Raw genomic sequence first — 14,602 nt, 5'->3', positions numbered from 1 at the left:
TGGGGAGAGAACATGAATGACGGAGCATCAGAAACATATAAGAATACAGAATGAACATGCTGGTAACTTATGACAGTAGAATCAGTAAGGAACAGCCAAAGGAGATGAAACGTCCAGGTCAATAAAGGGTTAACAGGCCTGAGTTTTATGCAGAGACTGGGGTCTGTTTACAACAGAGGCAAGGAATGTCAAAGAAAGATGTAGGAGATGATTTAAAACCTGATGAATTTCGCAGAAGATAGATAAATGCTTTTGCACCCTCATTATTAGGACCAATAAACTGAAGCTGGGTGAAATTACAATGACATTAATACGACAGAGATTATATTAGCTTACTTGGAGTAACCAGGAAGAAGAGACTGTCAGATATTTCCTTAGTCCCTCCTTCACCCACAGAACACCAATAATTTCCCCAATCTGGCTGCTGCAGGTTCGTCATGGTAACTAGGAAGACTAAGTTATTGGGATCATCGGTGATGGTTTGTGTCGCCTTAATAGCTGATGTGCAGGCGGGGGTATTTCCTGATTTACACCAGTATTTCTCACGGTTTTTATGCTCCTGACCATAGAAACACGGGATGGTGATGGATCCTCCCGTTTGTCCTCTTAAATAACTGAAGGTCTTCAGGGTGGAACTTCTCTCTTTAGCTTGTAGGAAAACAAACAGTCAGTATTAGAATTATCATTGGAAAGTGTATGAATCACCCAGCTTCCATCTGCTTATCATACATACATTTGCACATGTACTATTGGGGGCCGTGTGTAAATGTCCAGGTATTCAGGCTCCTGTAGGAATATTTAAGATCAAAGAGGAGGCGTGAATCCTCCCGATGCAGCAGCCATCACCGCCAGCCAGGAGGCGTCAGGACGGCGTTTCATTGTAAAAACAGGCAGCACCAGTCTGTCATTATGTCACCTGCACATGCACCACATGCTGATTCACTTTCATTTCTTTCTTTATTTTTTGATCAATATTGTTCACACTGTCTTTGCACTTTGTCTTTATTGCCTTTTGTGTTTCTAGCTGTACACCTGTTTCTAGCTGTATCCCTCTACCGTTTTTAATGTTATTTTATCACATTTAGAAGGAAATATTTTTATATAATTGTTATGTTGCTCATAATGCAATTGATTTTTTGCAAGGTCCTGCAAATGAAGGTGCTTTTAAACAACATAGAAGAATAAACAACATACCTGTAGTAATCAAACTGTATTTTTCATCAGAGGTGGCCTTATGTACCCCCCACTCATCCACAGCACACCAATAACTGCCTTCATCTGACTTCTGCAGGTTCCTCATGGTCACAATGAAGACTAAGTTATAGGGATCATCAGTGATGGACACCCTGTTACTGCGTGTCACAATGCTGCAGGATGACGCTTCTTTCCTTTTACACCAGGATTTCACACTGTTTTTATACTGCTGACCATAGAAACACGGGATGCTGATGGATCCTCCTGCTGATCCTGTTAATGTCGTTTGTTTGCTTTTTACAGGGACGACGGCTACAAGAAAAACAACTAACCTGTCAGTAACGTGTCACAGTCTTTAGAAAACTAATTATATAGTTAGACAGATAGATAACCACTACTGCTGGTTTCTAGAACCAAGCCTGTCTTCTCACTCTGCTTATGGACTGTTGTCTGCTTTTGGTAAACATTTTATCCTACATTCTTTCAGACTTTGGCCATTATTTTGACCTAAAATTCTTGGATTTCCATTTTTCTACCTGTTAGACCAGATTACAATCTATTAAACTCACTGATTCTGATTTGGAATCTCAAATGATGTCAGTTTCACTGTATTTTATCTTTTTTTAGACACCCTAAGAACTGGTTAATATTTCATTTAGATTTCACATCAGTGTAATAGATAACTAAGATCTGCTTATACTGCAGGATCTGAATGACATTCCAGCTAATGACAAATAAAAGCTCACCGATCAGCCGATGTTGTATAATCTACATCTACACAGTCAGAATACCTCTGCAGTCTAACATGCTCCTTTCTACAGTATCATACACATAATGCACTAACAGTGATAATGGAGCCGTGCTGAATATGAGTTGGTGACATGAGGAACGCTGCAGGGAAGAAGCTTCAGTCCCTCAGAATGTCAGTATACAAGCTTAGAAACAGCACTTAATAACAGTAACCTGCTGATCTGTATACATGACTGGGGGCTCCAGCTGTCCTGCAGTACAGCGGTTAATTCAAGTCTATTCATTTTCATGCAGCAGCTTTCACAACACAGTCGCCCCAAGCACTTGACGAAAGAATGAATTCCAGAAGACAGTAGAGGAGAGTATTACATGTGAACACTGAGTGAAAATATACAAATCAGCCAGAGGGATCCTAAATAAGCCATTTCAGTAACATAATCTGAAAGGAGAATGTCCACACTGGTAAACGTGGCCCACACTAGTCTGTCATTGTAATACCAGATATTTTCCCGTCAATTTTTCTTTGCAATCATAATCGGTTTGCTGTTTCATGAACTAAATTGATGAATTTGAGCAAAATCAGCAAATATGGTGGATTTACACTCTGATAACAGCTTTGTCTGTAGTTTACTCAGTTATGGTCAGTGGCTGAAAGCTTCATTTGCTCAGGATAATATGCCGTTATGTTACTTTCAAAGAAAAAGCTACAACAGAGAATAATAATATATCAATACGAAACGAATACCTAATTTGCTCATCAAAGTGCAAGATTAACAAGAAAATACTTGCTTTTATCGTCTTTTTTTAATCAGTTAAACAGACAGTGAACAAAATTGGAGGCTTTACCTGGTCCCGCTATAAAAACGATGAAGAGGAGGAAGAGGAGAGGAGCCATGTCTGGGTGTCGATTGTGGCCTTTAGCTGTATCTGTTTCTATCCATCTGTAATAAACTGACTGTCTGTCCTCATTCTGAATGTGTCAGTGCATTAAAGAGGGGGGCTGGTAGAGAGGGAAGGAACGACATCACACACAGACACACATACACACACACACACACACACACACCCACACACACACAAACCCAGCCAAACAGACACACACAGACACAAATGCAATGAATTAACGGCAACTATTTTTAGTTTCTCAGCAGTTTCTGCATCTTTCATATGAGTCGTCATCAAGGCTCTGTAGAGAAGTGACAGACATCTTTGCTGTTATCTCTGCTCCTGTATACAAGACACCAGTGTTACATGCTAGTTAATAACTTTTATATCAGATCGATAAATATTTCTTAAAGTATGAAAGCCAGTCGTGACACAGGATCCAGAAACTACATCCCTGCAGAATCCCAAATCATCCTGATTTAATTCACTGCAACTACAATAATTAGCTGGTTATGATGAAGCTGCAAATTTAGATGGAGGCATTTTCTAATCAGCTTTAGTTTGGCTAATTACTGTCGGCAGCACAGTTTACATAAGGAAGTTACTGGGGTGTCGGTATAAAAATGCTCCTGAAGGAGTTTATATGTCTCCCCTGGTCATTTTAACAATCCGCTGCTGTCAGGGTGACTTCAGTATCAAACTAAAGTCACAAACTGAACTTAAGACCTCAGAGAATAAGGTGAAGTGAGCTTTGCCCCAGTAGGGGGTTGTATACGATATGCTTCATCTTCATTAGTCTTATTAATACGACCAGATGTCCAAAGAGTTTGAGATGTTTATCTTTGCGTGTGGAGTCACATGACTGTGTCAGAGAGGTGACAAAATGACGCAGACACACGGCTTAAAAACAGCCTGTTTTATTACCACAAAACCATCTTAAGCTGCATCGCCTTCAGCAAAGCCTGCATACGCCCCTCTGTTCGGCTGTCGGCCACCTGCCTGCATTTCACTTCTGCTAAACTGTACAGAGAGCCGTGTTGGTAAGTGTGGGTCACCAGCTTCAAAGGGGGAATAAACTGCCAAAGCCAGCAGTGATAAAGTGTCAAACTTCACACCCGGCCTCAAGTGACACGTACATCAATACATCTGTTTGCAAGTAAACATGCTGCAAATTTTCCATCACATACTTAGAGTGAATCTTTATTTTATACATTAGAAACAAAATTTTGCAGTGACCAATGTACAATATCCTACAGCTGTGCCGGTCGAAGCCCTAGACGATATTCAAACTTTAGCGCCGAGTGTTACTTTTCCTTGCCTGGTTTTGTACATGATCCACGTGGGGGGAGGGGGGGATGGAGAGGGGGTTGGACAGGGGCTGGTGCTGGCAATTTGCTAAGTTGGAACCCCCTCAGAAGATGGAGCCCTAGGCAGCCCCCTATCTGACCTATTTTGTTGACCAGCACCATCCAACAGTGACAAGAGCATTTTAGAAAGATAAAGGGAAAAAACTGTATCCATCAGAACAACAGAATGCATGAAAGAGGAAGATGTTGCTCGTGTCACTTCCTCCTCCTCACCGATGCAAACTTGGCCTAATTACATCTTCTGGCCCCACTGTCCTTTTCTCCCTGAAAAAAGACACATTTATCTGGCTGAGCAGCAGGGGGCGCTGTGACACTGTGAGCACCGTTACCTCACTTCCTGTCTGCCTGTGTCATTTGTATTTTCTCTCTCTCTGCCTCCCCCAAGGACCTGCAGCTTAGCTGTCTGCTCTCTCCACATTCCCTGCTGTGTCTGTGTGTGTCTCTGGGTCCCTGTCCATCCCCTGCCCTCTGCTCCAGGTTCCTCCTGACCCCACACTGGATAACTGCTAATGGGGAACAGACAGTGCGCAATGTGACCCAAACCATGGCCAGTTACTACAGGGTGTGTGGATGATCCCTTACTCACGCTGTGGTGAAAAGGTGAGCTTCTTTTCACGATATCTTAACTGAATAGGATTCCTTTGTTTTCTGATGCCAGTAATGTTTGTTTTTCTCCTTGTTTCATGTATAAACACTGTAGGGGATCTAACTTCACCTCTCCTGTCTTTCTTCCTGACACACAACCTGTTTAATACTGTATGGAAATGGTCTTTACTGATGACATCACAGATGCTCAAATCACAATTAAAACAGCATGATTAAACATGACAGACATTCCAGCCTCAACGTGGTTGGTTTCATCATTCGGATTTAGTCTGAGATAAAAGGCCATGATTCATTTACTTACTGCAGTAGCTCCATGTTCTCATCACAGCTACAATGGTGCATATTAAGTAGACAAGACCAACAGCAGTGTGCAGGGTGATATGCAGAGCTCGCCCCCTTGTGGAAATAATCAGGAAGCTCATTTTAACCATAATCATTCTTTATCACAAAAATCCTCCTCTCAGAACACAATCCTATGAAACGGGGAGACATGTTAACATCAGCTGTAGGTAAACTATATTATTCCTTGGTAATGGGAGCCTCAGACATCAGACAAGTTAGATTTTTCATATTTCACACTAAGAACAACATTTTGTGGAAATGTGTGTAAATGTATTATGTCTAATTTAATTGAAGTAATAATAAAAGTAATCCATACTTTATTGATCCCCGTGGGGAAATTGTCTTTACGCCTCCCTCAAATTGCTCTATTTTCTTTGGAGACCAAGCTGTCTGCAAAGGGCAGCCGCCCGTAGCGCTGCCCAGGGAGCTGGGGGTTAAGGGTCTTGCTTAATGACCCGCAGATGTGCTGAGGCTGGGTTTGAACCGACGACCTTCTGATTACAGACACACAGGCTTAGCCCATTGAGTCTTTTTATCTTTTGCTGAGTCACAAAAGGCAGCACAAAATGCATTTCACCTTTTGCTGATTCACAAAGGGCACGTGGTAGGCGTGCGCCCATGAGGGAAGTAGTACTTTCTAATGACCAGAAGGTGGAGCCCCGACTTTGATTTTGCAGACCCGTGTAATTACATTAACTTGAATTTAAATGTGATAAAAATACAAATAACTTCTGGGTTTATACTTTTCCTGTTGTATGTACTCATTAGTGTCACTATTTTCCCCGGCAGTTCAGCCCACACACTGTCCCCGGCAGTTCAGCCCACACACTGGGTAGCCTGCATTCAGAATACTCCAATAAAATGGTGATAATGAATGGATTAATACATTCAATCAGAGACAGTCTGCAAATCTCAGCTACAGGTGGAGCTACAGTTACTCAACTCGCTCTACTGAGTGTTCAGGGGCACTGCCAGGACAGGACAATCACTGGTCAACTGTCTGTCGTAAAGAGGTTTCTTGTTATGCTCCTAATTAGCTAGTGATTACTCTACTAATATCAATTCTTTGCACGAAATGAAACATTCCGTTTCATTTCTGTACGCGAAAGAAAGCAAAGTGGAGTTTGTCTGTGACGATCGCGGTGAACAGGCAGGCAGGAAGCGGTGAAGGACGAGGCAGGCAGGCGGAACACAGGATAACCGGGGTTTATTCGGGGAGAGATCGGGGTAGACAGGGCGAACATCACTACAATACGTCGACTAACATCAATGACGGACAACCAACAGAGGAAGACGTGGACCGTTATACGTAAGACAGGGCGAAATTACAGAACAGCTGGGCACAATCAGGGAAGCACACGTGGATGATGAGGGGGCGTGGCACATCGAGGACTGGACGCGCTGGTCATGACAGTCTTTCTGTCGACAAATTTAGCAAGGCATTACTTGATTTCATCATTAAATAATGCTTTTTGTGGCACAGAGAACAAGCGCTTGACACTTAATGCCCCCTAAAAAGACAGACATGCACTTATGTGAAATGGCTGATCTCTAAATTGCCCTTAGTGTATGAACATGTGCCCTGTTATGGACTGTACAACAACAACAACAAATTTATTTTTGTATAGAGCATTATCACAACATTACATTGTCTCAAAGCGCTTTACAGCATCCTCACCCAAAGTCCCCAGTGAGTAAGTGATAGGTGACAGTGGCAAGGAAAAACTCCCAAGAAGGAAGAAGCCTTGGGAGGGACCAGACTCAAAGGGGGAGCCCATCCTCCAAGGGCCGGCAGGAAGAGTCAAATAGGAGAGATGGTTAAGTGCCAAGTCACACTGTCCAAGTCATGAGATTTGAGAAATAACTGGAGAGTAGGGAGGTAATGACAAGCCAGTGCAGAGGCTTCTTCCAATCGTCAGAACTGTAATCAGTATGGATAGATGAAAACAGAGAAACAGCCAAATATCCATCAAACCACAGAGCTGATGAAGCACTAGTACTGGTGACCTTCCCTGGAGGCGGATATCAGCGATTACATATCCTCCTGTCCCACATCCGCCCAAGCTAAGACCGCTCGTGCCCCACCAGCCGGACTGCTCCACGTAAATCCGCATGGAGATCCTGCAGCTTCCGAGCGATTCTAACCCAATTCTTTGTTACAGCTCCTCTCCGCCAGACTCTGCCTACTTCCTCTGCCCACGCCTCCTACTCCTACCTACCTCCCAACCAGCCCTGATCTACCCTCGTGTCTTCTCGTGTGTGTCGTCCTTGTCATTGGACAGATCTCCAGGATTCCCCGACTTAACGACCTCCCTCTCGGATCATCCCCTGATTTTGGTAACCCGCTTTGGACTGATTTCTGGTTGTAACCCTGCTCGATATTTGGACCTGATTCTCTCTCTCCCCAATAAAGAGTTCTGGAACTCACCCAAGTGTTCTGTCATAACACTGATCGTGCATGAGAAACTCAAAATGACTGAATCATTATGTCCATGTTGGCATCACAGATTGAATGAAATGGCTTTCAGTTGACAAAAAATAGTTGAACAAGCTGCCCACAGGCACTGGGAGCACAGCAAGACTCACTCTGTCAAATCACTCACTTTATTTAAGACTTTACAGAAGCACTCGGTACAGTAAAACCATCCAACCAATTTGTGTTAAACTCGTCAAAGAATACCAACAATTACTGACATTTACCAGTCAATATCAAAAATGGAGATCAGCCTGTCCTGAACATTATACAATACTGACAGTTTACAGTCAAATTGGAATTCTGGATTGCTAAAATACCAGAATAGAAATGTTAAATCCTCCACTCAGGTGTAATGCCATGGATCACACTCAAACATAGGAGTGATGAGATGGAGATGGAGATCTATTAATCCCTGGAAGAGAAATTTTGCCTTTACAGCAGCAATGACAAACAGGACCCGACAACACACACAACGTAAGAGTACAATGTGAAGGGACATAAATACATCTTATATACACTATATTGCCAAAAGTATTGGGACACCTGCCTTTATACACAGATGAACTTTGACATCCCATTCTTATCACATAGGCTTTAACATGGAGTCGGCCCACCCTTTGCAGCTATAACAGCTTCAACTCGTCTGGGAAGGCTCTCCGCAAGGTTTAGGTGTAAGCGATGGTGAATCAATTTCACCTGATCTGGTGCATATGGAAGCAACAACAGATGAAGAGGAGGGACAACAGCAAGAAAAGCCCCCTTTAAGGGAATGGTTTTGCAGGCGATGACCACATTTCTCTCTCCTTATGCTTCCTTTTGTGAGGAGGAACAGGAGGAGCACTGCCAGAGCCCCACACAATGACCTCCAGTGGGCCATTTATGTGCACGTTTATGACCAAACTGCAAAGTCCAGGGCAAACTCTTTTGGGCATGTTTACAGCGGCAGCTTTTTTCAGAAAGCTACCAATCTTTTCAAGCGATGTTACTGTACCTCCACTTTCCACTACTTCAGACACACAAGACAGCTGTCCTTGCAGCACTACATCTACACCACTGAAATATACAAATACATGAGTCAGTTTGAGTCGGAGTTCACAAAACAATTTGGGGATTTCCAGAAGAATGGACCGATGTCCTCTTTACTGATCAAACCCAACAACCTTGATGGACACAAATTGGATTTCTCTCTTGATGGTCTGTTTGGATGAACAAGACATGAAAATGCAGCCGATAGAGCTGAAGGGTTTAACACTAAATGTTTTCAGAGCTACAGAAACAACTAGGAACCACAGCAATGCAAGATCACACAACCTGGATCTTCACCTGCTGGGCTTCTGCACCAGGGAAGTTCAGTTTCCAAGATGTTGCACTGGCTTTGCTGTCAGTCTTTGGGTCAGTGTACTTCTGCGAGCAGATATTCTGAGACATGAAGAACGTACTCAGCCCCTCCCGCAGTTGTTTGATAACCGACTACTCCAAAGCATGTCTGCAACTTACAGTGAGGAACCATGTCCCCCAGATAATGGAGCTCAGCTAAGGAAGACAGGACTAGGGATCAGACTGACTGGTGGGCATATATACAGTATATATATACACGTGGGTTTGTATATATAGCTGTTTGTTCATCTTTTTTCCGACTTGGATGTGGATGATTTTGTGAGTGTGGTGCCCAAAGCACAGAATACCCACACTGCTCTGACTACAGCACCTCCTGGTAAGGGTAGGAGGAACCCCTAATGCTCCTTCTGAGACATGGCTAAGTTTGAATCCTCCCCGCAAAGGGACAACAAAGAGGCATGTACAAATAAAGTGGAGTGAATTGGGTTTTATTACTAATATCTAAAATCAATTAGTCAAATAAAGAATGTTGCTGGGGGGTCAGATCGGCACGCGAAGCTCTCAGCTCAGGAGGCCCCTGGTGACAAAGAAAACAGCAAAACCCAACAGCACACAGCATGCAACACGACAAACGCGACACACAACAGTACAGTGTCTGCTCAGTGTGGCACCCCAGCAGCAGAGAGCGAAAGCCTGTGCGGATCGGGCCTTGTACAGAAAGACCCCATGTACAAACATAAGGGGAGGGTAGCAGCCGATGTCCACTGCCCAAAATACAATACTACAATTACACTTACAACTTAGCCCACAGCAGCAACCAGGGCACTAATAAAAGAAAACCAAAAACCCTATCAAATAACCATAAGACAGTGGCTGATCTAGTCCACTGCAGGAATGCTTAATGCCCCTGCAGCACAGTAACACCAAGAGGAAGCGTTCCAATGCTACAGGTACAAAGAAACATAATCAACATCAAAGAAACATAGATCATTTTAAATCCCACAGTATAACCCAAGTTACCAGAGCCTCAGTGTCTGTAGCCCAGCAGCTCGTAGGGGATCACGTCAAATGATAAAATTGCAAACAGTCACCTCCGCGTCCTCCATGAAGAGCTACACGCTGCTAGCAATCATCCTGGTAAAATTAAAATCAAACAAACAACCCTCCTCCTCCTTTACTTACCCGCAGGAAAGACAAACCCACCCCATGTCCAGTCTTAAAACAGCAGCAAGAGAATGAGATTCTATCTTGGCAGCCTTTTATAACTTCCTGGTAGGTCATATGACCTGGCTCAAGTGGTTACCAATATAGTGTAATTACCAGTCCCATGCAACTACTCCTACCAGCCCGTTCAGATCCCCACATGAGGATGACAGCATCTTTGTATATTACTAGTATTTTTGTTTGATACACTTCAGTCTCCCTTTTTGTCATTTCTTAAAGAAGTTATTAAAAGCAGTGTTTTGAATTGGGGCATGTGCATATGAGAAAACAATCATTATCATACAAGTGTATTGAAAATGTTTCTTTGATGTGATGTTATAATTAATGTTAAACACAGTGCAGATTTGGCACACTAGTTAACAGGAACATTTCAAATAGGCCCTTTATGTCAGCAAGGCTGTCAGCCGCTTCTATAGAGTGATACGGCAAAGTACCGGAAGTGAAGAATCCGCTGTTACCGCAGTGGCGTCTCCCCACAAATGTACATGTATATGAATGGAAGCCGTCCTCAACGTGTAATATTATCTGTTTTTTGGCAGTAATGCATATTTAATGTTTGTTGTACAACAAAGGCCAGACAATTAATGAAATAATCTTGAACACACATAAAAACATAATTGTTCTTTTTTTATTATTTGATTTGTCAAGCCTGTATGCCGACTGCCTGGTGGACAGGATGCCCTGCCAAGCCCTGCTGGACACGGGATCCACCATCACCCTGCTCTACCCATGTGTGCTGCCGCACACCGACAGGGCCACAGTAACCAGCTGGGAGGCAGCAAATGTCCAGCTGACCTTGGTGATAGTCAAGCGCATGGTCATGAAGGGGAAAACAAAGGGGAAAACGCAGCGGCTGACTAGACACACACTGGTGCAGGAGGTTTAGACATGGCTGACCGTTGTATCATCAGATTAGTCTTGCTAGTTTGCCACTCCCTGATGTGCCAGGTAAAGCCCTCGACCTCAGGGCAGACGTGATAGTCCTCCAACATCACAGTGGCGACCAGTGTTAGCAGTGGAGGATGAGAGGCAGAGAGATGTCCCTGCAGTGAGGGAAGAGGGTGACCCGCAGCTCCCATGGTAAAGCCATCACCAGCAATACAGTCAAAACCTCAGCTGGAACAGCCTGGAACAGCAGCACTATGGCAGGAGAGTCTCCCAAAACAGCCCAGGCTGTCCAGGCATTGTGGCAGTGCAGCACTCATAACCTGATGGCAGAGCACTGGCATAAGCTCAAGGCTCTTATGGACTCGTTCCAGGACATATTCACTGCCAAGAATGAACTGCCAGCCCACTTCCCTGGTGCAGATATCCACTGGGCAGGGTTGGGGCTGAACCCCCAGAAATGTTCCCTCCTTGGGCAGGTCATCAGTGGGGAGGGAGTGGCCAATGATCCAAGGAAGACTGCAGCTGTGTAGAACTGGCTGGTTTCACAGACTGTGGTGGGGCTGCGGAGCTTCCTGGAGCTGGTGTCATATTACTGACGCTTCGTAAGGGACTTCACCAGCATTGAAAAGCCCCTGCACTTGTCCTACAGAGCAGGGAAGTGGTTTTCCCTGGACAGATTCCTGCAAAACACCTTTTATCTAGCTCTATTTGGCTCCTGTGCTAGCCTACTCAGACCCCCACCCTCTGTTCATCATGGATACGGATGCTAGCAAAGAGGAGCTAAGCACAGTGCTCTCACAGGCAGGACCAAGTGAAGAGTAAGTATTTGTGTATGAGGTCGGCAGAACTTCCATACCTACCTCCTCTCTCGCGTCCCTCATGTGGCTCCTGAACTACTGCAGCCCAGAGTGACAGCAGGTCTGTGGACTGGAGGTGCTGACAGAGTTTGATATCTTGGTCCATCATCGCCTGATGAAGCTGTTGGAAACGAGGACACCCCATCTCGCCACTGTCACCTGCCACCATTCCTGCTGAGTGGAGGAGCGAGACCAGCTCACCAGAATAGTAGCCACTGCCCACAAAATGCCCGACAACCAGGCCCACCAGGACACCAATTGCTAACAGCTCATTCTGGACCAGTACATTGACCCAATGTTGGCCAGGGTCAGGGAGTGGCTGGATGGGGTGTAGACCTGGCTGGGAGGTGATCTCATTCTCTGGCTTTTAAACCAAGCTCTACCACTCCCAGTGGGACACCCTGGAGGAACATGAGGGCCTGCTGTAATATCACTGGATACTCGATCACTGGAGGGCGCAGGACAGCTGCAGCAGCTACTAGTGTCCCGCACGAAGTCTACGGGGCTGGCAGGATGCTGATGTGTGTGTGCATTGCTGCAACACTTGCAAGATTCAGAAGGGTCCTAACCAGCAGGCCCAGGCTGCAGACATACCTGGTGGGCACCGTGTCGGGGTGGATGTCCTGGGCCTCTTGCCCTGCATGGAGGCCAGGAACTGCTACATACTGGTGCCCATGGAAGTGGCTTGAGGCATACGTGATCCCTGACCAGACTTCCACCCTCACAGCAGCGGTAGCTCTTCAGTGCCCCAGAGAAGCTTCACAGCTACCAGGGGGGGAATTTCACACCATAGCTGTTCAGTGAGATGTGTTGGCTGCTGGGGATCGTGAAGACCAACACTTCTCCCCTTCATCCCCAGCATGACGGGCTGGTGGAGCAGTGACCAAGCTCCACCCGCTCCAAGGGAAACTCCCTCTTAGGGTGTAGTAACAGTAGCGGATCCATACCGTGCCCGAGCAAGTTTGACCCCCAAAGTCTAGTGTGATAGCTCCGGACCGTGCCCAAAAACAACGAATCGGTTTGCTATATAGAATATTTTTTTTATTCGTATTAAAAACAAAACACAATGTAAATCATAAACAGCTTTTGATATTCTCTTTCAGTATATCAATGACCATCAACATCATCATTTCAGGGCCCATCTGTCAGGGACTGGAGGCGTCTTGCCGCTTTCTATCTCCGAGCCACGGCGCTGTAGACGACCTCGTGCGGATCTGCTGCAGCCTGGGGAAGCAGACAGAAGGTCTGAGTTTAGCTAGAGGTGCATTTCAGCTTTGGGGCTGCAGCTGTGCAGGTGGGTCATTGCACTGATTGACTGACAGTGCACAGTGACATATTTTGGAAACAGCTACATCTGTTTTTGATTGGTACTTAGAGTTTGCCAAAGTAGAGACTTTCAATCTGGACAATTAGCCTTTTCAACTTTATACAAAATGATACTGCACATGAATGTATAACATTACAGCCATACTCAAAACTTAATGTGTCTGTACATTAGTCTGTGAACATCAGTGCACCAGTAACTTATTCACATCCTGAGTGAAACGGGGCATAGATGCCTGTTAGCTAAAGACAACAACAGTGTGAGGCTCCAGGACTGAAAGGGAAACACCTTTTTCCTCTGTGAGGTCGTGTAACTGTAGATCACATTTGGGTCGGCTGAGCTCTAAGGGAGAACATACAGGGTTACTAGGCTGTACTATCTTAAGGACGGCAGCAACACTGTTTCCAAGCTGGATAAACCCAAAGGAAATGTATGCATTTTCATTTATACCACAATGTTTGTGCAACTCAAGTAAATTTATAATTTCATACAAATATTCTTTCCTGATGGATGAGTCTCAGTTTACGTTCAGGTCTCCAGGCCCTTACCATGATTCCTAATGGCATGACCTGGGTAGGTGAAGGAGCCGCATTCCTGGCCTTTGCAGTTACTGAGATGTATGTCACTTCATCCCCTGGGTCTACAGAGGGCTGGGGAGGGAAAAATCACTTTAAATGGATACTGTAATCATGTACCATTACTCTTACACTCTGTAATTACAGATACGTACGGTAGATGGATACTGTAATCATGTACCATTACTCTTTACTCTGTAATTACAGATACATACGGTAGATGGATTCTGTAATCATGTGCATTACTCTTACACTCTGTAATTACAGATATGTATGGTAGATGGATACTCTAATCATGTACCATTACTCTTACACTCTGTAATTACAGATACGTACGGTAGATGGATACTTTAATCATGTACCATTACTCTTATACTCTGTAATTACAGATACGTACGGTAGATGGATACTGTAATCATGTACCATTACTCTTACACTCTGTAATTACAGATACGTACGGTAGATGGATACTTTAATCATGTACCATTACTCTTATACTCTGTAATTACAGATACGTACGGTAGATGGATACTGTAATCATGTACCATTACTCTTACACTCTGTAATTACAGATACGTACGGTAGATGGATACTGTAATCATGTACCATTACTCTTATACTCAGTAATTACAGATACGTACGGTAGATGGATACTGTAATCATGTACCATTACTCTAACACTCTGTAACACCTTCAGTATATTTTATAAAACACTTGTCATTTTACTACCAAAAAATAGATGAAGACACAAGACTGTATAATTACATGTCAGTGCT

The 14,602-nt window shown here is 44.3% G+C and overlaps 2 protein-coding genes across 22 annotated transcripts in view; both read right to left on the bottom strand.

Annotated features, from left to right (window-relative positions):
* The window catches only part of LOC125739832 (CMRF35-like molecule 1), a 70,314-nt gene that overhangs the window by 16,804 nt on the left and 38,908 nt on the right, over positions 1-14,602 (bottom strand). For 5 of the 20 annotated variants that reach the window (XM_049010334.1, XM_049010326.1, XM_049010327.1 and 2 more), the window contains exon 7: positions 13,800-13,901. In XM_049010334.1, the coding sequence (XP_048866291.1) occupies positions 13,800-13,901 (102 nt within the window). The other 15 variants (XM_049010317.1, XM_049010316.1, XM_049010333.1 and 12 more) reach the window with 12 other exon arrangements.
* Positions 3,731-14,602, bottom strand: part of LOC125739831 (polymeric immunoglobulin receptor-like) — a 61,376-nt gene continuing 50,504 nt past the window's right edge. For both annotated transcript variants that reach the window (XR_007397341.1, XM_049010310.1), the window contains one exon: positions 3,731-4,276. The gene's annotated coding sequence lies outside the window, so the exon portion shown is untranslated. The remainder of the gene's footprint in view (positions 4,277-14,602) is intronic.

Source organism: Brienomyrus brachyistius, chromosome 4, assembly GCF_023856365.1.
Source record: "Brienomyrus brachyistius isolate T26 chromosome 4, BBRACH_0.4, whole genome shotgun sequence".
Classification (NCBI taxonomy): domain Eukaryota; kingdom Metazoa; phylum Chordata; class Actinopteri; order Osteoglossiformes; family Mormyridae; genus Brienomyrus; species Brienomyrus brachyistius.
Note: the sequence above shows the minus strand (reverse complement) of the source record. Positions and strands in the feature narration are given on the sequence as shown.